We start from the raw sequence: 21054 nt of genomic DNA, 5'->3' as shown, positions 1-21054 counted from the left end.
GATGGAATGCTCAGTACCCTTCCCCGAATCCAGGGAGGGGAGAAGGGTGAGGGGATGGAGGCTGAATCAATTGCCCTTGGCCAATGATTTAATCAATCACGCCTTTGGAATGAAGCCTTCATTAAAACCCAAAAGGATGAGGTTAGGGAGCTTCTGGGTTGGTGAACTTGTGGAGATGGGAGGAGAGTATAGAGCTGGAGAGAACCTGAAAGCTCCCCATATCTTGCCCTATGCATCTCTTCCATCTGGCTGTTCCGAAATTATATCCTTTTATTATAAACCAGTAATCTAGTAAGTAAAATGTTTCTCTGAGTTCTGTGAGCTGCTGTAGCAAATTAAATGAACCTGAAAAGGGGACTCTGGGAACCTCTGATATATAGCCAGTGATCAGAAGCACAGGTGACAACCTAGGCTTGCAAGTGTGTTCTGAAATAGGGGGACGACTGTGGTTTCTGATGCTATTGCCAGTTAATAAAACCAGAATTGAGCTGAATCCTAGGTGACCCAGCTGGGTCCTCAGCATTGCTTGTTGGTGTGGGGAACCACCCCCACCCCCAAACATACACACTGGAACTGGTGATCAGAACACCAAATGAGCCCATCTTGATAACACATTAGATTACCAAAATGGAGACAACTAAGATAACATTCATATATCTTCAGGCCTCAGAGACTGTCACTTTAACACAAGCAGGAAACATAGCAGGAGAAGCCAAGTTTGGAGGAAGACACGTCATGATGCCAGAAACTTCATTATTAATGTCCCTTAATATTGGAGAGGGTAATCTTATGGATTCAATTATTAAATTTAAGAAAATCTGGAAACTGTCAAACAGATTAGTTTAAGCAACACGTAATTCTTGCAATTTAAAAGTAGAATCTAATATGATACTTAACTATGTTTCATTTGGCATTCTTTCAACAACTACAGAGTCAGCAGAAGGCAAGGGCTCCTTCAAAGACTCTGAGAAACAGGCTGACAATGTTAAATAAGTCATGGATCCTACCCTTGAGGCTAAAATACAACGTAACAGATGCTGTCATAGAGATGGGGAGGTTTCCTCCAGGCGTGGAAGAGGTTTATTAGGGAAGTGAGTGCTGAGTTTACATGGTTGCCCTTTTAATAAACATATTGCTGAAATGAAACAAAATATGTACAAATAATTCCCTGCTTACCATTGACAATGACGATGATATCACGGAAGTCAATTTCTCCCCTAGCCTCCACTCTTCCTTCACACCTGTATATACCTTCATCGCTTTTATTGATGCTGAGAATCTGCAGATTATTGTTGGCTAACATAGCGAACCGATCTGAAAAGGAAGCAAAGGGGAGGAAACGATATCAGTAATAGAAGGCAGAGTCCGGTGTGTTCTAAATTGCTAAGCGTTAAAATATGGCACTAGTCTAACACTATCAAACTTTTCATCAACAAACAAATTCAAATTTGAAAGTAAAATGTAATTTCACGACTTCAATTTTTCCACTCCATACTGCCTTGCTACACCTTTTTTCTAAAATACATTCAAGACTTTATTTCCACATAAAATGGTTAGGCTATTATTTTCCCCTTGGTACTTTGAATGCAGAAATGATACACAAAAGAACAATGCAGAGAGATTAGATATTGCAGACATGAAAACATTTTGACTGCAAATAAGCAGCAACTTGGGTATGGAAAACAGTTAGAAAATTGATTGAATATCCTTCCCCATACTATAATTAAACTAATAATTTTGCATACCCTGAGGAAGCAGCTAAATTATATAAAAATATTCAAGTCACATAGAGGACATATGAAATGGTCATATCTTGAATGTATTTGAGGATTTTTTTTCCTAAGTGCAAGATAATCCATTTTAGGAATGAATAGATTAGACTTCATTACTTTTATTTCAAGATTCCATTTTATGTGTGAGTGTGTGCACATGCATACATAGAAAAATAAGCTTTTATAGAGCAGGCATTAGCTATTGCGTAAAATGATCTGTCTAGACTAAGCAGTGGCACAGCCTGACAGTATTTTCCATAATGTCTGGCCTTAGTGTTTTTTGGTTTTTTGGGTTTTTTTGGTGAGGAAGATTGTCCCTGAGCTAACATCTGCACCAATCTTCCTCTATTTTGTATGTGGGATGCCATCACAGCATGGCTAGATGAGTGGTGTGTAGGTCCACGCCCAGGATACAAACCTGTGAACCCCAGGCCACCAAAGCGGAGTGTGCAAACCTAACCACTATGCCACTGGGCCAGCCCTAGCCTTAGTTTTTAATCATCACAATTTTGTTGCAGTGTTAAGACATTTTCTCTTCTTATCAACTAAAGAATGTTCTGACTTCTAGTCTTATTTTGAAACATGTTGTAAAGGCAATACCCTAAATTTCATTAATTAACGCATCCATGGATATCATGGAACATCATCTATTTGCCACGTACTATATTTGAGATACTTTGGTGAATAAGAGACATATCTTTGACTCCCTTGGGCCTTTTGGTAAAGTATGAATGCCATTATTTTAAGGTGCCCACCTCTGGGATATTCATCATTATACCATTAAAGGTTACTTTTTGGATCTGTTCCATTGTGTGCTGTCCTTGCCCCTTTCTGCTGGCTTGATAAAGAGGTTAGGGCAGACATGGAAGTCACATGAGAAAAAGGTAGAGCTTCCCTCAGCCTGGATCACTGAATGGATGTGTAGGGTAGAATCCTGCCTCTATCCCTGCTGCCAATTGGACTTTGCATGGGTGAGAAATAAACTGCTATGATATTAGGCAGGTTGGGGTTCAATTCAGATTGAGATTCATTTGCCATAGCAAGGGGAGAAGTTTGGGCTAGAAATTCAAATAGGGGAATGATCAGCCTACAGGAGGTCATTAAAACAAGTAAGCAAGAGAAAAGTTAATAGAGTGGTAACATGCAGATTTAGAGGCTCCCTCAGAGAGAAAATATTGGTTATAAAGCTACAGACACATGATTTTCAGCCCAGGAGTATAAACTTTCCCATAATGTTTATTTCTTCCATAGCTTGACCTTGAGAAGAGAGACAAAAATGTTTATATGGATGCTTTCCCCTGGTAAATTTTCTCACCAAAGGAAAGATTGGAGAGAAATAAAAGCAATCTGCAAGAAATTTTAAAGTATAATTCACAAGAAGTCGGAGTAACTTAGAACTCCTAAAACCTAAAAATTCATAATGTTTCAAAGTCAATTAAAAGATTCTCTATTCAAATGTGTGGTTGGAAATCAGAATGAGAAGCAATTAGAAAGAAAAAAGTTCAAATTTAGAGAGTGATGTATCTAATCAGACCTAGATCATTGCAATTTTATATTTTCTAACTTGCTAAAATATGTAACATTCTTTAACTATAATGTTCTTTAATGGTTATAATTTAAATATGAAAAAAAATAGCAAGGGGAAGCATTGTTTTAACCAGGAAGGCAATGCTTAATATAAAAAGAGAAAGAACAGAATTTACATAACACATATTTTTGATGGGAATGAATCAGTGTTTCTTCTAATTGCAAAATTTTAGTTTGAAATGGCCATCCTAACATATCATTTCTACTGTCTGAGAGAAAACTATTAGAACATTAGGAAAATAGTAATTTCCTGCTAAACTTAAATTCACACTATTATATATGTTTAAGTATACAAAAATTTCTCCATACCGAAAACAAATTACATGAAAATTTCTTGTTAATTCCTAAATATGTGTATAAAGTCCATGGAATGGTGTTCGTAAACTATCAAACCAACATACATCAATAATATGTGTTTCCAGAAAGTAGTTGAAATACTACTGCTTCAATCAATCACACATAACAGTGGATATCAGAACTATTGGAGATTCTCTGTTTCTCTGATATAAAGAAGCCCAAATTTTCATTATTACAGAAAGAAAAATGAATGAAATCAGATAATACTCAATAAGGTATCTCCTTTATGCTTCTTTAAGCAGATTGTGTTCTAAATTCTCTTTTCTTCTCATTTCACAGCCACTGATGGTTTGTCTCATCCACTCTCACTGCTTCAATTGCCATCTGTATTTTGAGACTCATAGTTTTTCTTCAGATCAGAGTGTTCTGTGAATTCCAGAACTGTTTAACAGTCTACCAGATGTACCTACTGAGAAGAGTTGTAAGTACTTCCATCTCAGCATGCTTAAAATTTAGTTCACTGTCTCCACCTGAAGTTTCTCATATGGTACTCAGCAGTTCTGTCTTCATGTGTCTTCACATTGAGCTAGCTGCCCAAGGTAAATTCTACAAGTCTTGGAACTATTCGCCCAATTTTAATTCCTTGAGTCATCCTTGACTTCTCCATCTCCCTTGGTCTGCATATCCAATCACATCCCGCATCCTATCACTTCTCCTTTTATCATTACTAAGTCTAAATCTCCTTCTCCCTCAGTGATTATTTCATTAAGTTTTGAACAGTTCTCAGTGCCTGGAGTTTTGCTTTGACTCCCATCAATCTCCTCACTGAAGCACTAATATCCTTCTCCAACACATATCAGGTCATGTCATTGCCTTGAATAAAATCCCTTAGTGACATCCCCTTTGGATAAATTCCAAACTACTTAGTAGAGATGTCAAGGCTGTCTTGAGTTGGCTCAACCTTCCTTTCTAGCTTGCTTTCTTATTAGTCTTTTATTAACAAATCCTAGTGATATTTACCTATTAGTATAAGTATTCTAGTTGTTCTTATTCACAAATTCTAATTAGAAAGAACTTATTCCAGTTTCTAGAAAGTGCTATTCATGCTGTCTTTAACCTCTGGGCCACTGTATATGATGATCTTGCCTCCTGAAAAGTCCCCAAAATTCTTTGCCTGGCTAATCCTTTTTCATATTTAAAAGTCACTTCTCTCTTCAGCAGGCATCCTGGACACCCTCCTTTACCATAGGGGTTCTTCCTTTATAATCCTCTATCACTGAACTTTCCTTTTCATAGACCTCATCATAGCTTGTCTTCACTGATCTATTTATCTTTTCCACTAGATTATTAGTATTTTGAAGGCAGCAAACTTTTTTATCTTGTTAACCATGATTAACCACCATTTAGCATACTAGATGGCATATACCAGGTGTTCAACAACTGTTGAAGGAATTTTTATATTGGAAGTAGATTACGTACAAATTTTATTGAACAAGATTTCACGTATAGTTTTTCATGCTAAAGGGTACTTCATTAGGCAGTGATCAAAGCATTTGGGAAGTTTCACAGATAAGTTTCAAACTGGCTGAGGTTGAACGGGCATCTGCAATAGCATATCCTCCAACAGAGTGACACTAAAAGTCAGGATATTCAACTTTTACAACATAATGTCATCTGTACTCCCGAAATGCTTGAGTTTCTTTAGCATATGGATGTCCTTTCAACAAGCAACATGGAGAACCTCTGCTTCAAATATTCTGTGAGAATTTTAATTCTGAATATCTGCCACATAGCTGCTACCAAAAGCATGGCTAATAAGATGGACATTTCTGGGGCTGGCCCAGTGGCATAGTGGTTAAATTTGTACATTCTGCTTCAGCAGCCCGGAGTTCACAGGTTTTGATCCCAGGCATGGACCTACACACTGCTCTTATCAAGCCATGCTGTGGTGGCATCCCACATACAAAATAGAGGAAGATTGGCACAGATATTAGAACAAGGACAATCTTCCTCAAACACTGAGAGGCAGATTGGCAACAGGTGTTAGCTCAGGGAAAATCTTCTTCACCAAAACAAAACAAAACAAAAAAGGTATACCTTTCCAGGTCTTCATTGTTTCATCTGGAGCTTCTACACTTTACTCTCACACCAAATTAAAGCTTCAGAAAGTTACCTGTACACACTACACTATTCGAAATCCCTACATATACTCTCTTCATAGTTATAAACCTAATTTTATTCCATTAGTTTTAATCAAGGGACTAGCTAAGTTATGATCAGGTGAAGCATATTACTTCTTGTAAATCCATTATGAACATACAAATTCTTTGATAATGAACTATGTGGCAAGTTCCTCCAACATTCAAGGGTTAGAAAAGTTTGTCCTTCCTCCCAATTCACCCAAAACCTTTATATCTCAGAGTAGAAAAAGAATTATGTGCTTTTTTTTTTTTTGTCTGCCATGTAACTCAGTGTTACATTTCAAGTTTAACTCTAGTCTAGTCACTTCCACTCCATTGGGTTTTCTGGTTCTAGATATAACCTGAACACATAGAATTTTGGTAAAACTGATTCTCAAGATTTAAAAGACTCAGTGAGAAGGAACAAGAAAATTAATCTCATTTATTGAGAACCTGATATATATAGCCAAATATTCATTCACTTAACAAATACTTATTATATGTTTAATATTTTACTTAAAACTCACAACCATTGTTTAAAATGGATATAATAATCCACTGTTTACAAATGAAGAATCTGAATTAGGTACTCAACAGTTAGAAAAGTTGTTCAAAGCTTCAGGGCCAAGGAAAGGAGTAGAAGGACAATGGAATTCAGCTTTGCATTGTTCCATCCTGGGATACAGGTAAAAAGTCTGTAGGCTATAGCATAGAAGCATCTCTCCTCTGTCACCCCTATACTTGACCACCAATCTTTGCTTTGAGGCTTTTGTGCTATGCATCTTTTAAAAAATGTAATTCATTTCAAAACCTCCTTGTAATTAAGGTTTACAATAAACCAGACGTACACTTAAAACCTAAGATTAGGCAATCTGAAAATGTTTAGACGTTGTCATTTAATTGCTATAAAAGAACTGCCTTTTCTTCATCATTGAGGAGAAAAAAGCTGAAAATACATTGCATAATTTACTCATGCAATTTGTTAATAAAATCTAAAGCAGTTATTCTAAACTAGGAAATAAAGTATTATTTCTCATTAACTTATTATAACAGAAAAAGAGTTTTAATCAATAAGTGACAAGCATTGAAAATGCCTAGGCTAAAAATTCTCTCACAATTAAAAAAGGACTATTAAACATTATGATACATTCTCTGTACATGTTAAAAAATAGATACTCTGCTGTCTCTCCTTTAATCTGCAGAAGTTTCATCTCTTAGAAACACAAAATGGAATCATCCAAGATGGAAAGCATTCAAAATGATTCAATTATTTTGTACCTCTGCAATGCAGGTGCATTGAAAAATATTCTAAATTCAAAATGCTCCCAATGCACAAAGGCAAAGTAGCATAATGTAAGCAAATTATGCTTTCGATTTCAGATGTCATATTATTCCAGAATTTTAGCTCAGTCTGAATCAAAATCTTGAAGACAATTTGAATGAATGTACTTTTCTGTCTATTACTGATATGCGTCTTACCATAATATTTAGAACATGTAGGTCTCTTTGAAAGAACAGTGCCAGAATAATAAACAGGATTCATATAGATGTTATTTTAAGTTTACATATAGTTGGCCCATGGGTTCATGTCTGAATTATAATATGTAAAATTTGAATGCATCCGGATTGATTCCTTTATTTACTTAGTATCCTTGCACTGTTTGTATGAAATATTTTCTTGAACAGAGCAGGGATCAGCAAACTTTTTCTGTAAATCTCCAGATAATAGCTATCGCAGGCTTTGTAGGCCAAACCATCTGTGTCACTGCTGCTTAACCCTGTCCCCAAAGCAGCCATAGACAACATGTTACAACTGGGCTTGGCTGTATTCTCACAACAACTTACAAATCAGCAGAGGGGCTGAATTTGGCCCGAGGGCCTTAGTTTCCCAATTCCTAGTTTAGAGCTTTAAGGTTCTCAAAGTAGTTGTTCGATGCTAAGGGTCCAAAAATTCAATTTCTATATTCAGTCAGGTAGATTTAGTCTTTTAAAAAATTGCAATATTATTAGAACATATAACTTAGGGAGTTACCAAAATACTAACTGTCGGAAATAGCGGTGACTTCCTCATTATGATACAACCAGCTGACAACCGGCGCAGGTGAACTGTTAACGCGGCAAACCACTTCTGCATTCTCTCCTTGTTTGAACTCTTGAGGAGATACCACTTCTCTGAAGGTGAGTTTTTCTGTACCAAGAAAGTAAAACAGACCGTAAAAGTATTATTACTTCTTTCGTCCAATAACGTATTCCAGAATCTGTGTTGATTGACGCTATAATAAAATAATTAGTGAAATCTAGATCCTTCAGCATCTTAAACTAGATCATCTAATTCCTCTACCAGATAACTTCTCACCTTATTGAGAAGAAAATCCAAAGTCCTTATAATGCCATAGTAGGTCCTAGATGAAGTGGAGTCTGCCCCACAACTCTGATCCAATTTCTCCTCTCTCTTCCTAGTCTCTGGGCTCTAGACAGACTGTCTTTGCAAAAATTCCTTGAACACACCAGGTTTGTTCTCACCCTGGGGCATGTGCACTCCCTTACATTCTTTCACATTTCTGCCTGATCTCCATAGATAAAATAGCCATCTCCTTTCCCATTTCAATTCCCCCTATCTCTCTACCCCATTTAATTTCCTTACTATAGAATTACATAACATGTAAAGCTGGCATCTATGTTTTTAAGCTTACTTATTGTTTATCTGTCTTTGCTCACTAAAATATATGCATCAAGTGGCCAGTGACTTTTGTTTCAGTCACTACTGAGTCTCTAGGACTTAGAATATTGTCTGCCATGTAGTAGACACTCAGTAAGTGTGTTGAACAAATGAATAAACATGGATATTTATACTTGAGAAATTTTTTTAAATGTAATTTGTTGTTTTTGCCAAAAAATATTATTTCTTTACTTTCACCAATAAACATCAGGGATCTTCCTTTGCATCATTTAAAGTCATAAAAAATCTTTCCCGAGCTGTCCTGGTGGCGTAGTGGTTAAGTTGGTGCTCTCTGCTTCAGAGGCCAGGGGTTCACCAGTTTGGATCCCAAGCGCGGACCTACGCATTGCTTATCAAGCCATACTGAGGCAGGTGTCCCACATATAAAATAGAGGAAGGTGGGCACAGATGTTAGCTCAGGGCTACTCTTCTTCAGCAAAAAGAGGAGGATTGGTGGCGGATGTTAGCTCAGGGCTAATCTTCCTCAAAAGAAAAAATTTTCCTAATACTCTGTCTATGAAATGACTATTTCAATTTAATTTTTTTTCTATTTAGGAAATAGGTACAGTAAAGGTCACATAAATAGGGAAAATGTCTTTCCTTGAGGATCTTAGAAACTAATGGGGGGGAGAAGCCAATGCAGGAAAAATGAGGGCAAAAATGTGCCAACAAATTGCCCTGGTCATCAAAGAGGAAGTCATACTGTGGAAATGCTTTGGCTTTTTTTTCATATCTTATTTCTAGAATAATAAAAAACAAAGCTATAAGAAAGAAATGCCTTATGAGCTAGTATTCTTTAAAAAATTATAATTTTACACTGGTAGAACTGGTAACCACCACATATTAATTGTAAGGCATTGTTCTAAGCAGCTCATGCAATATTAATTAAGATAGTCCTCAAAACAACTGTATGTATGAGGTAGGTATTACTATTATACTCATTTTATAGATGAAGAAACAGAAGACAGAAAGGTCAGGCGAGTGCTTGAGGCCATGAAAGTAAGTGATAAAGCCTGGTTTCATACCCGGAGTCAACAGGCTTCCCAAACACTGTTCCTAAACAGGTTAATAATTCCTAAATGGGAGAAGGGGAAGGGAATGTAGGAAGCAATCAATCTCAAGTCATATGATGAAGCATATGTGTGGAAAAGCTCGTTAATGAAAACGACTGGTGGTGAAGAATCCGGCTGGATGGTATTCTCTACTAGACGAGTTTTCAGCTTCTTCTCTGTCTACTCCTGTTCACTGACCCTTCCCGAATTCTCCTTCCAGACTGGTCACTGTTATCAAATAGTAATTTCATTTGTTCTTATCATGACTTTTTATTTTAGAGTGAAAAAGTACACCCAATAAATTTCATACCATTAAATAAACTACTGTTTTCTATTTACCCAACAGATTCTTAATGGCCTGTGAAAATTAAAACATTTTTATCTATATCATTTAACCAATGGAACTGGCTCCATCTCTAGGTTTATAACTATTACCTATTATATATTTGATTTTAATGATACAGTATGGTAATATATAAATATAGTCACGCACTGTATGAAGACTTTTGGTCAACGACAGACCACAAATACAACAGTAGTCCCATAAGATTAGTACCATAATGCCTAGATGAGTTGTAGGCTATATCATCTAGATTTGTGTAAGTACACTCTACGAAGCGTGTGCAAATACACACAACTACGAAATTGCCTCATGACGCATTTCTCAGAACAAATCTCCTTCATCAAGCAACACATCACTGTAAGACAACATCTGTAATTGTCTTGAAACATTGCCTAGCACATAGTTCTTAATCAGCGTTTGATCTTACTGTTAATTACATTTTATTTTGTTTGAATCTTTGTAAGACTTCAGTTTCAATCAACTAAACCTTATAAATACATGACTTACGGTAAATTTCCAAAACAACTGTGGCTTCCTGTGTCTGTCCTTTGGCATCTGTTGCTTGACAACGATATATCCCTGCATCTTCTATATTTGCGTTGTAGATGGTTAATCGTGACCTAACACCTTCCTTCTGCACCACTACCCTCTGTGTTGAAATGATCTTCTCTCCTTGAGGATTATACCAATCTATACTCTCAGGTTCACCAATTGCTGCAAAGAAGCATGGAGAAGAAATGTTTGAAGAAATGTTTCAAGTGTTTGTTTCAGCATTGGCATTTACTACTATGTAACAACTTTTAAGAATTTAGAAAAAAATGTAAATAGGAGGAGACTGAAAATCTGAAAATCTTACAAAATTGAAGGTAAATACAGATGTTAACACACATGTTCATCCTTATTTATCCAACGGTGAGGATTCAATCCCATTTGAGTAAGCAATATCCAAAAGTTCCATAGGAAAGATACAGCATGATACATAGCTCTGATAGTTGAAATTTTACCATAGTCATCTGTGGATTCTTACTACACTTAAGTTATGAAATTGCATTGGCCACTGAGTCAGACGTAAATTATACTTGATAGATATATTTGAACAGAAACATGATTTTGCCCGCTCAATTCTCTTTGCTATGATTGGGAGATACCAGTTTTTCCCTGATAAAGCAGAGCTCATAAAAATGTAAATCTTATAAAAAATACTTTGGCTTTTGATAATAGTGAATTTCGAATTAATTTCCTAAGTTGTTCAACTTGTATGGATAAGGCCAATGACTATTTTTAAAATGGAGCACTAATCTCTTTTCCCAACTGAAATGAGTAGTTTCATCATTTTAATCTAAAACTGTTAACTATTTAATCATATGATAATTAGAATGCATTGAAATGATACTTATACTGCTAGGCAATTACAACCAAATCATTACAGGGTAAACATTTATTTAAGTTTTCCAATTCAGAATCTAGGTTATTATCCTCTTCGTAAAAGCTGAAGCTTCCCATGTTTGCTTTTAGTCACCAAAAGGATGTATTTCACCTAATTACTTGGGAGATAATTTGTCAAGCAGCCTACACTATTAACTCAAAAGTATCGGGGGAAAATGCAGAAAGTTAACTAACATCTGCAGGACCTCATTGAGGAAAATCATTCCTTCTTATTTTCTTGCTAAGAAATGGCTTTAGAAACAAATTATTTTCTTTTCTATATCAAATTAGACATGCTTGAGGAAAAAGCATAAAAAGTTCCAGCTAAATCTTCAATGGATCTTAGTTATGTTATCTTCAGTTTTTCTGAAGGGAAGCATAAAACCAGAGTGGTTATAAGATAATTCATTCAAGGGAGGTAGTTGCTTTAATAATAGGACACCCTCTTATTTAACTCTCTGATGATCTGACTATCTTCTAGTTTAAATTTAAGACGTATTTATTGTATTGAGTTTTAGACGTCTATGTTTGAGGGTGTTAGGAAACTTTAGAGTCATATCAGCATGGTCAACATCGGAGTAGAAAAAATACTTGTAAGCATTCTGATTTGCGTGGGTTCCCTGCATCTTTATTTTACTACTATATTTAACATAAATAAGGCCACTTCCACAACAACATTACAGCTCTAGGTTATATATCTTCATATAAGAGGAAAAAATGTTTAAGTATTTTCTCTTATTACTAAGAGAAAAACTCAGTACCACTGGATGATGTTAATTCATTCTTTACATTATGTCTTAATTTGACCTTATATAACACACACAGAGGCAATTACATTATATAATTTATATCATTGTAACATGCAAATCCAACAAAATAATACAATTTCATTTTATTTTCAAAATTTATTTTTAAACAATTTCATTATTCTGTGATCATGCAATACAATTGAGCTGTGTGTGTGCATGTGTGCATTTGTGTGTATATAATACGGATGAGATTTAGAAACAATGACCTACATTCTTACACCAAAGCTCTGTTGACATAATAAATGGTGTTGAACCAATCTGTCCTTTGCTCTCTGCTTTTCCATTTGTCAATATACAAAAATATATATCAACAGACCTCAACTGCAACCTTTAAGAAGGCAAATGCAAGAAGAATCATGGCCTCCATTAGTTTTTCATAAGATGTGATATTATATGTGATATAACATATCCTATACTATAATATATAATATACATGATTTATAAATATGTTATTATAGCTATGTTTCTATTTTTATTAGTTTTAATTATAGTTTAAATAAGCCTTGCCATTCTTAAGACAACTTTTATAATGCATTTTATGTCAGAAATGCCTATTTTAATCCAGTTTTGAATTGCTTAAGTATAACCAGGAATAGAAACAATTTTAAAATATTCTAAAAAGCAGTTCTGGCACTAAATAAATATTTTTTAAAACTTTAGGTCTGAAGATTTGTATGCATAAAAATAAATATGATGAATCTAAATAGAAGTAGAATGCGTTCATTTGTGAGTTCTATACGATGTTCAATTAGAATTTGATGCTTCACTATTTAAATGTCTTCTGAAAAAATTTTGCATGTGCATAATTAAACTGAATGAGGTCCACATAATTTCCCATAAGCATTATGATATACAGTGTTTTTGATTAATAGTCACAAAAATTTTGCAAGAGTTTTCCTGAATTAAATAGCTGTTTACTTTTCGTAAAAAATTCATTTTTTATAAGGGTAGATTTGATTTCTTTTGTCCTAAAATTTTCATTCAGTGTAACTATAGTGCAGTGTGCCATATCTAATTTATTCATTGCATATTTACAGAGATGGCTCAGTTATAACATTTACATTCATCCTAATAGTACTATTTAGACAGGAATAATATTTGAATTGATTTAAGTGATTGTGCATACACTAATTTGATAATAAGTTATTTTCAAAATAAATGAGCTAGTTTGACAGTGAAAATTAATAACTGGAAATTAACAGAAATAAAATTCATAGTGTTTAATATGCAAAATATGGTTATAAACACTTTTCCTATCATTATAAACTCAAGATAATATGCTATTTTTAAAGAATTAAATTTTTCATTACTTAAATTTTGCCAATACATTGTATTAAATAATTACAGCATGAAACAAGTTATCTGAAAATAATGGTAGAAATACATACCTGTACATGTGAAGAATTTAGATTCACCCACACTAAGCTCTACTTTGCTAAGTGAAATTGTCACTTGAAGAAGAGCTGAAAAAAATATTTGAGTAACAATTAATTACGTTTTAAATATGAATTCTAAGATTTTATTACATGATCTATAAATCACATGGTACAAATAACAATTATCTTACCCCCAGCCTTTTATTACCTGTAAAGAGAAATTTAAGTTTTGTAAAACACTAGCAACATTCTGTTACATTATTATGTCCTTCACAACCAGACCAAATGCAAGACTTATTTAAGCTAATATGTTGAAATTTGTTTGTCAAGTAAATGAGCAAATGCATACTCAGACAGCTATTCCATATTTATATGCCAGGTCTTAGATGTGCTAGCAGGTTGGGCAATAGCTAAAAAAAAAATTTTCCCAACACTTGAAACTTTCTTAAAAAAGTAAATCTTACACTATAATTACAATAATAAAAATATAAATTAAGTACATTTCGACTGTCTACTAAAATATTCCACAAAAGAAGGCACACACAGGAAAGAGAGGGAGCATTGAATAGGGAAAAGTGAATGAACACTCCTCATCACAAGATAAGTGAAGGAACCAGGACAATGACAATAATATAGAGGAAGTATTCAATAAGTTTGTTGTCAAATTTGAGCTAAAATAGGTGAATATTCTAGAATATTAGAAGACAATTAAAATTATGCTTTAATACAAACTGAAAGACTTGCATTTCCAATAATATGGTGGATAAGATAGTGTGGACACCCGCAAAACCCTATCCCACCATCCCTAGCTTCCAGAAATGCATGCTGAGCTTTCAAATAAAGTAATGGAGCCTCAAGGGAAACAATGGCAAAAATAAAAACTAGAGTACAAGCAGACACTGGGAATTTGTGGATCTTAGTAATCAGAAGATGCATAGATGGAGCAGAGATAGGATACAAGCCTGTCTAGAAAAGGGGTGCCATAGAACACCAGATAACTCTGGATCAGAGTAAGATCACCCTTGGTATAAGAAGGGCATGGAAATGGGGCTGGCCCCGTGGCCGAGTGGTTAAGTTTGCGCGCTCCGCTGCAGGCGGCCCAGTGTTTCGTTGGTTCGAATCCTGGGCGCGGACATGGCACTACTCATCAAACCACGCTGAGGCAGCGTCCCACATGCCACAACTAGAAGGACCCACAACGAAGAATATACAACTATGTACTGGGGGGCTTTGGGGAGAAAAAGGAAAAAAATAAAATCTTTAAAAAAAAGAAGGGCATGGAATAAATCAAACCACTGCCAAAAGGGTGATAACAAGCAGACTTGTCTCTCCTGGCTTGTGCAGTGGGAAAATTTTTTGTTGTTAGTGCCATCCAGTCTATTCTGACTCCTAGTGACCCAGTGTATAGCAGGGTCAGAACCCTGGCATGTCTTTTTGCACCATCTTGTCACCTTCTGGGGCTATATCAAACAGTGCTCAGCTGCTATTCGCAGGGTTTTCATGGGCGATTTTTTTTTGGAAGTGAGTGGTCAGGTCTTTCTTCCTGGTCTGTCTTACTCTGGAAGCGCCGCTGAAACCCATCCACCATGGGTGACCCTGCTGATATTTGAAATGCCAGTGGCATAGCTTTCAGCATCACGGCAACCTGCAGCCATCACAGCATGACAACCAACAGAGGTGTGGTTCCCTCACCAGGAAATGAACCGGGATCCAAACTGAGGTGAGATTGTGGAAACTTGACCACTGGGGCTGCTAGGGGGAAAATGTTTCTCCTTAAATAGGTTAACCATAGTTCTGCCATTTCCCAGTTTTAGGATTTTAACTAGAACCATGTGTTTTTTGGGAAACCCCAAGCTGAGAAATGAAACTAAAAAGCAGTGTCACATGTAGGGCTCACAGCTAAGTGGCAGAAGCAAACATAAATCCCCTTTAGAGTAACTAGATCATCAGCCCAGTCTGCCTAAGATTTTTATAAATAAAGCTCTCTTTAACCCAAACTCACATTCTGACATTATAAAATACACGATGAAACAAGGCACTTGGGCAAGAGCCAGGTGAAACAATCAATAGGAGAAATGGACCCATGAAATTTCAAAAAATGGAATTAGACTAAGAGTATAACATAACTATGCTGAAAATGTCTAAAGAAATAAAATGTGGAATCAAAAACATGAGACAGGAAGAAAATATTTATCAAGAAAGACTTGTCAATATGTTGTTAAGCTATTTAAAACACGTTTTCTTGTTCTCCCCATCATCAACTGATAAATTCCTTCTTCTTCTGGAAACCACTTTGAGAAACTTAGGCTGGGTTACATGACTTTATTCTTTCTTCTCAATCTTGGATTCTATTTTTATTCATAATTCCTTCATACTCAGAGAGTGCTTGGCACATTACAGGGCCCAAGAAGTGTTCAAGGAAGTCTAACATTTCAGAGAGGAGCAGGTTAAGGAAAGCACAGAAGTTAGGAAAGAATAGGAAGAAAACTAGTAGATCCAAGGTATAAGAGAGTATCTAAAACCTATAAACAGTGCCAATTCCAGTGGGAATTCACAGAACAGGACTTTTCCTTTTGAGAAGTAACAAATCCCCTCCAAACAAACACCAAAACAAAGTGTAATGGGATTAACAGAGGCAAATTGCCGAAGTTAAGGAATTTGAGATTGTCCTTATTAGAAGCTTCAATCTGAAGCGATGGATAGGGTTTTGGGGATCCACAATTCCGGGCATTTGGTGGGGGCTTTTATAAATTGGGGAAGATTTGGACATATGTACAGACAGAAGAAAAGGAGGCAGAAAAGAGGTTATATGGTTGAAGAAAAAAGGGAATTGTGATTCTGTTCCTCTTTTCTTCTCTCCCTTTCTCCTTTAAGACATCATTTTATTTCATGGTGTCAATTTCCTTTTTTCTCTGGACCTTCAGTCTGCACTTTCTCAAAATCTAATCTTGCAGTTTCCAACCCTCAGCTGGTATTGAGTCAGACAGCATAATTTAATTTCAGACTTCCTATGCGCAAACTGAAATCATTCCCCTTCCACCAAAAGTTGCTCACTGTTTATATTCCAATTTCGGTTACCATCAATCAATTTTCCCGTGTTGGAGATATAAACTCTGAAATATCACTTGTATGTATTCTTCTTGTTTATTCCTAGCATTTTTTCTCTAATGCATGCACTCATTAATTGTAATCTGAGATATATATTTTAATCTGAGAGTGATATATCAGATTCCATATTTCTTTTGCTGACTTCTATCTCTTCACTCTCTTCCCACTGAAGTATTTCTCAGGCTGCTGCATGCATGTTTCTAAAGCTGTTTAATTTCACCTGCCTACTCAAAAGTCTTCAAAGCTCATTTGATTTGTCTAATTAATGAAATATTATACAAATTTTAATTGAAAGAAAACTTACCTTTCCAAGTTTATTTCCAATTACTCCTTCCCAATGCTTCTGTAGCTATAGACAACTACAATTAATTATCCTTGTCCCTTCTCCACTGACTGACCCTTTCCCACTGCTGTGCATTTGTTTAAACTATTTCCTCTGCCTTCATCTCCCTTTCTCACATCTCCACATGGCTGTCCATATTCTATCTTCAAAACAAAACTAAAATATCATAACCTTACAAAACATTCTTTGATAGTCTCATTTATGATGTCAACAAATAAATGCCTTGATCAGTAGGCACTTTCACTAAACAAATGAAACTTACATTGTTGACAATTATATTGGCTTCCCTACCTTATTTAAATGTAAATTCCTAGAAGTGAAGGCCCATCAACCTCACTTCTGTTTCTCCTGTATTAATACATGGCCAAATGACGGACAAACACTTACCAAGAGCTTATTGCACACTAGGTACAGAACATTGACAGTATTAACAATATAAAATTTTGGAATGACTTCATTGCCTTAAATTGAATTTAACGATATCAGTTTGAGAAATATCTGCCAATTATTACTTAAATAATTCCCACCTTTCACCTTTGGAGTAAATTTGCTTTTATAAAGAAGGGTTTATAGGAAAGACAAAACTTGAAAGATGTAGGCACTTTAAAAGTCAAATACAGTTCTGAACAATTTTACAATGATTTGATGATGAGTGTAATAAATAACTCATATTCATTGTAATAAAATGAAATTGAGCTTGAAATTCATTAGTTAATTTATATTAAAATACTTGGTTAATTTTTCATTCAGTACAAACTATCAATTCACCCATTAATCAAGACCATATTTTTCATGGACATTTTGGCGATGGCGCACATTGCTAAATTTCAGGAATTAAAAGAATATAAAGAAAACACATAATTCTTTAATACATTTTCCAAAGGCTAGATTTGCTCTAATTGACCTCTACGAAGTATGTGCATATTAGGAAAAACCTGAAGAACTGAAATTTAAGGTCATGCCTTAATCATTGCTCTAACGGTTTAACCTCCAGAGTTTCTTGTGATCCTTCTTGACCCTCGGCCACCTTCATCGGACTCATTTTGGACCCAAATGTCAGAAGAAAATTAAATAATTTTCTAATCCCAAAAGTTATGTTCAGAGAAAATTGGATGGGAATGATATATTTGATATCTATCCAGTTAATCTCTACTTTATTTTTAGCATTTCAATTTAGGCACAAAGATATAAAAGTGGTTAGTGATACGGAATCTTTATTTCATTTAGAAAAAATAATATTAAGTATTTCTAATTAAAGTTTCTATTTAAAACTGCGATTTGAAAACATAATGGCATTCACTGATGCCGAAAAATCTAATTTTGATGTTTTACTCTTCTTCTATTTGGAATAGCTATAATGACTTTGAAGAAAACTGTGAAAGGTATAATGTTGTATAGATTCATTTCACATAAGGAGCATTATTGATTAAATTATGGCATTCTTTATAGATCAATCAATAAATCATATTTTTGTATTAGAGTTGGGATGGAATAGTCAAAAACGCCAGTGTCTTCACAAGACATTTGTATTTAAGATAAGAAAAAGTTGTAAACCCAGAGACTGAAAATTGGAGCCATGACAAATCTACGTCCTCTGTGAACTCTTCTCAAAGAATTGCATGTAACATCCATCTTAAAAGTAGAGCTGGGTAAATTAAAAATCATTTACCAAAGTCGGTAAGTACTCACTGACTTTTATGCATTTTGCAAATCACTCTTTTAGACGCTACAGTATACAAACACAATAAGCCATAGTTCCTAACGTCAAGTGATTTACAAATTATTGGAAAGACAACACTACAAAAGACGAATGATAAAACAAGATGATGTGTATCAATCATGGCCATTATGAATTTTATGATCAAAAAGGCTGTATAGAGGGCAATAAAACTTGAAAAAACAAAAAGATGAAACAGATATTGTAACAAAAAGAGAGAAAGAGGGAGGACATTCCCGGTCAGGTAGGGCAGAAATGTTCAAGGAACGTTCAGGGAATAATTAGTAGATCAATATGGATAAGGTTGCTCTAATGTAGGAAATTGGAAATGTATTATCATCAGATAAGTAGTCGTGAAAAGACATTGGACAATCTCAAAAGACAGTGTAAAATGTCTGGACTTAAATTTTTGTCCATTAATCATTTATAAATAAAAACTAACAGGACAAAATTGGCATTTAGTAAAGATTAGTCAAAAGACAGGATGACTGACAAGTTGAATTAAGGGGACAAGCACTTTAGGGTATGTTATGATGAATTTCTGGATTGGCTGGTGGCAAAGAATACAAAAGGTAAGAATGGATGTAAAAAAAAATTCAAATTAGGAGTTAGCTCTATGATTAATTAGAATGTTAGTGAAAAAGGAAGAAAGTCAAAGACGTTAAGATTTTCTACTTTGGTGAAACAAGGGTCACCAACGTGAAAAAGAATTTCAGGAGAGCTAATGGAGAGGAAAATATGAAGCTGTAACTTATTTCCTAAATAAGAATTATTTCTCAAATAGAACATAACGCAATGTTTTAACAAAGATAACTGCTATAATAACAAAGCTTAAATTAATATTTATAATTTAAGTAAGCATGCAGATCAAATAGTAGATATTCAAAAGGGACTTTCTTAATTTACAGGAACATAAATATAATGAAGCCATTGGCATTTCTAAGATCCATCAGGGGACCAAGAGTCCACTGCAATTTGATACAACATTTAACTGCGACATTTAAAATGGCCAGTTTATCACCTGCAGAGATTTCAAAACTGACAACTTAATCAGTCTACTACGTGTCTGACACAAAGCAGAGCTGGATTCAATTAAAATTCCAACAGACACGCAGAGACAACTTAAGGCACTGATTTATCTTGGTACAATGACTTGTAACATTTTTCAAGCAAGAACTTTTTTTCCTTGGCCTCCACATCAAGAGAGCTAGAGGACTAAGGCACTTACTTTGTAATTATAAAAATTCTCAAGGGGTTTTACTCGTAGACAGTCCTTATAAACTATTGATTATACTAAATGAATATGATTTTCTCATCGAAACATTTTAAAATTGTATTTGCTTTGAAATAATTATGCACCTAATTTATTTAGTTATTCACTTTATTATCGAATTTTCATGTCAATATACTATAACATATATATTGGGTTATTAGATTTTGAAAATTGATGCAATGTTCAAGAAAATTCAAAACTTTTGGAGCATTTAAGAGAGAAATACTTTATCAGCAAACATTTTAGAAAATTCGATGGTTGCTTATATTTCTCCTCAGTCTTCTTCAATCTTCTCATCCTAAATTAGGAAAATAAATGTCTCAGTTTCTAGATCACCTGGGTCCTTTTAAGAGCAACTGGTCTATCTCCTTAATGCTTCTCTTTCTGTTGGCCCTTTCCTGTCAAGCTATAGACACTGTCTAATCACTTCCATCTTAAAAACTAAATAATAATAAATGAAGCAAAAAAGAAAACAAAATAACCAAATACTATAAAAAGAAAAATTATCGTTTCCTGCTTCTTTCTCATATTACTATGGTATATCCTACTTGTCTTCATTACATTATTTTCCAAAAATAAGAAATAAAAAGAACTCTCCAGGTTGCCAGTCATTCTTTATTCTACTACAATTTTACTTCTGTCCTCTCCATTCAGCTAATAAGTTTGCTGTTCCTAAGGTCTACCACAATTTTCTAATTTCAAATCCAATAACACTTTTCAGCTTTCTTTTTTATTTGATTTAATGAAAGATGAGATACTGCTGACCACTTTGTTCTTTAACTGTGCCATTCCATGACCTCTACATATTTATTCTCTGCTCACTTTTCTGATTACTCCTATTTTAGTCTTTTTGGTTTCATCTCTTCTTCCATATATGCCTTAAATATTTGTGTTTCTTAGTAATCTTTTCTTTGTTTCCTTTTCTTAGAGTTCTATATACCCTCTTCTACTGTAAACACATATATGATATTTACCATGTGCTACTATGATATGTACTATTTACTGTTTTAAGCAGTGGGCTTAAAATAATTCCTTTCATGATTAAAGAGTTCT

General features: G+C 34.7%; 1 protein-coding gene across 2 annotated transcripts in view; it reads right to left on the bottom strand.

Moving 5' to 3' along the window:
- NCAM2 (neural cell adhesion molecule 2) overlaps positions 1–21054 on the bottom strand; it is a 490396-nt gene that overhangs the window by 203469 nt on the left and 265873 nt on the right. For both annotated transcript variants that reach the window (XM_023629946.2, XM_023629947.2), the window contains exons 2-5: positions 13573–13647; positions 10458–10664; positions 7881–8024; positions 1177–1314 (exon numbers count right to left, since the gene is read on the bottom strand). In XM_023629946.2, coding sequence (XP_023485714.1) covers positions 1177–1314; positions 7881–8024; positions 10458–10664; positions 13573–13647 — 564 coding nt within the window. The remainder of the gene's footprint in view (positions 1–1176; positions 1315–7880; positions 8025–10457; positions 10665–13572; positions 13648–21054) is intronic.

This window comes from Equus caballus, chromosome 26, assembly GCF_041296265.1.
Source record: "Equus caballus isolate H_3958 breed thoroughbred chromosome 26, TB-T2T, whole genome shotgun sequence".
Lineage (NCBI taxonomy): Eukaryota > Metazoa > Chordata > Mammalia > Perissodactyla > Equidae > Equus > Equus caballus.
The sequence above is the reverse complement of the archived record's forward strand: the minus strand, read 5'-3'. Positions and strand labels throughout refer to the sequence as shown.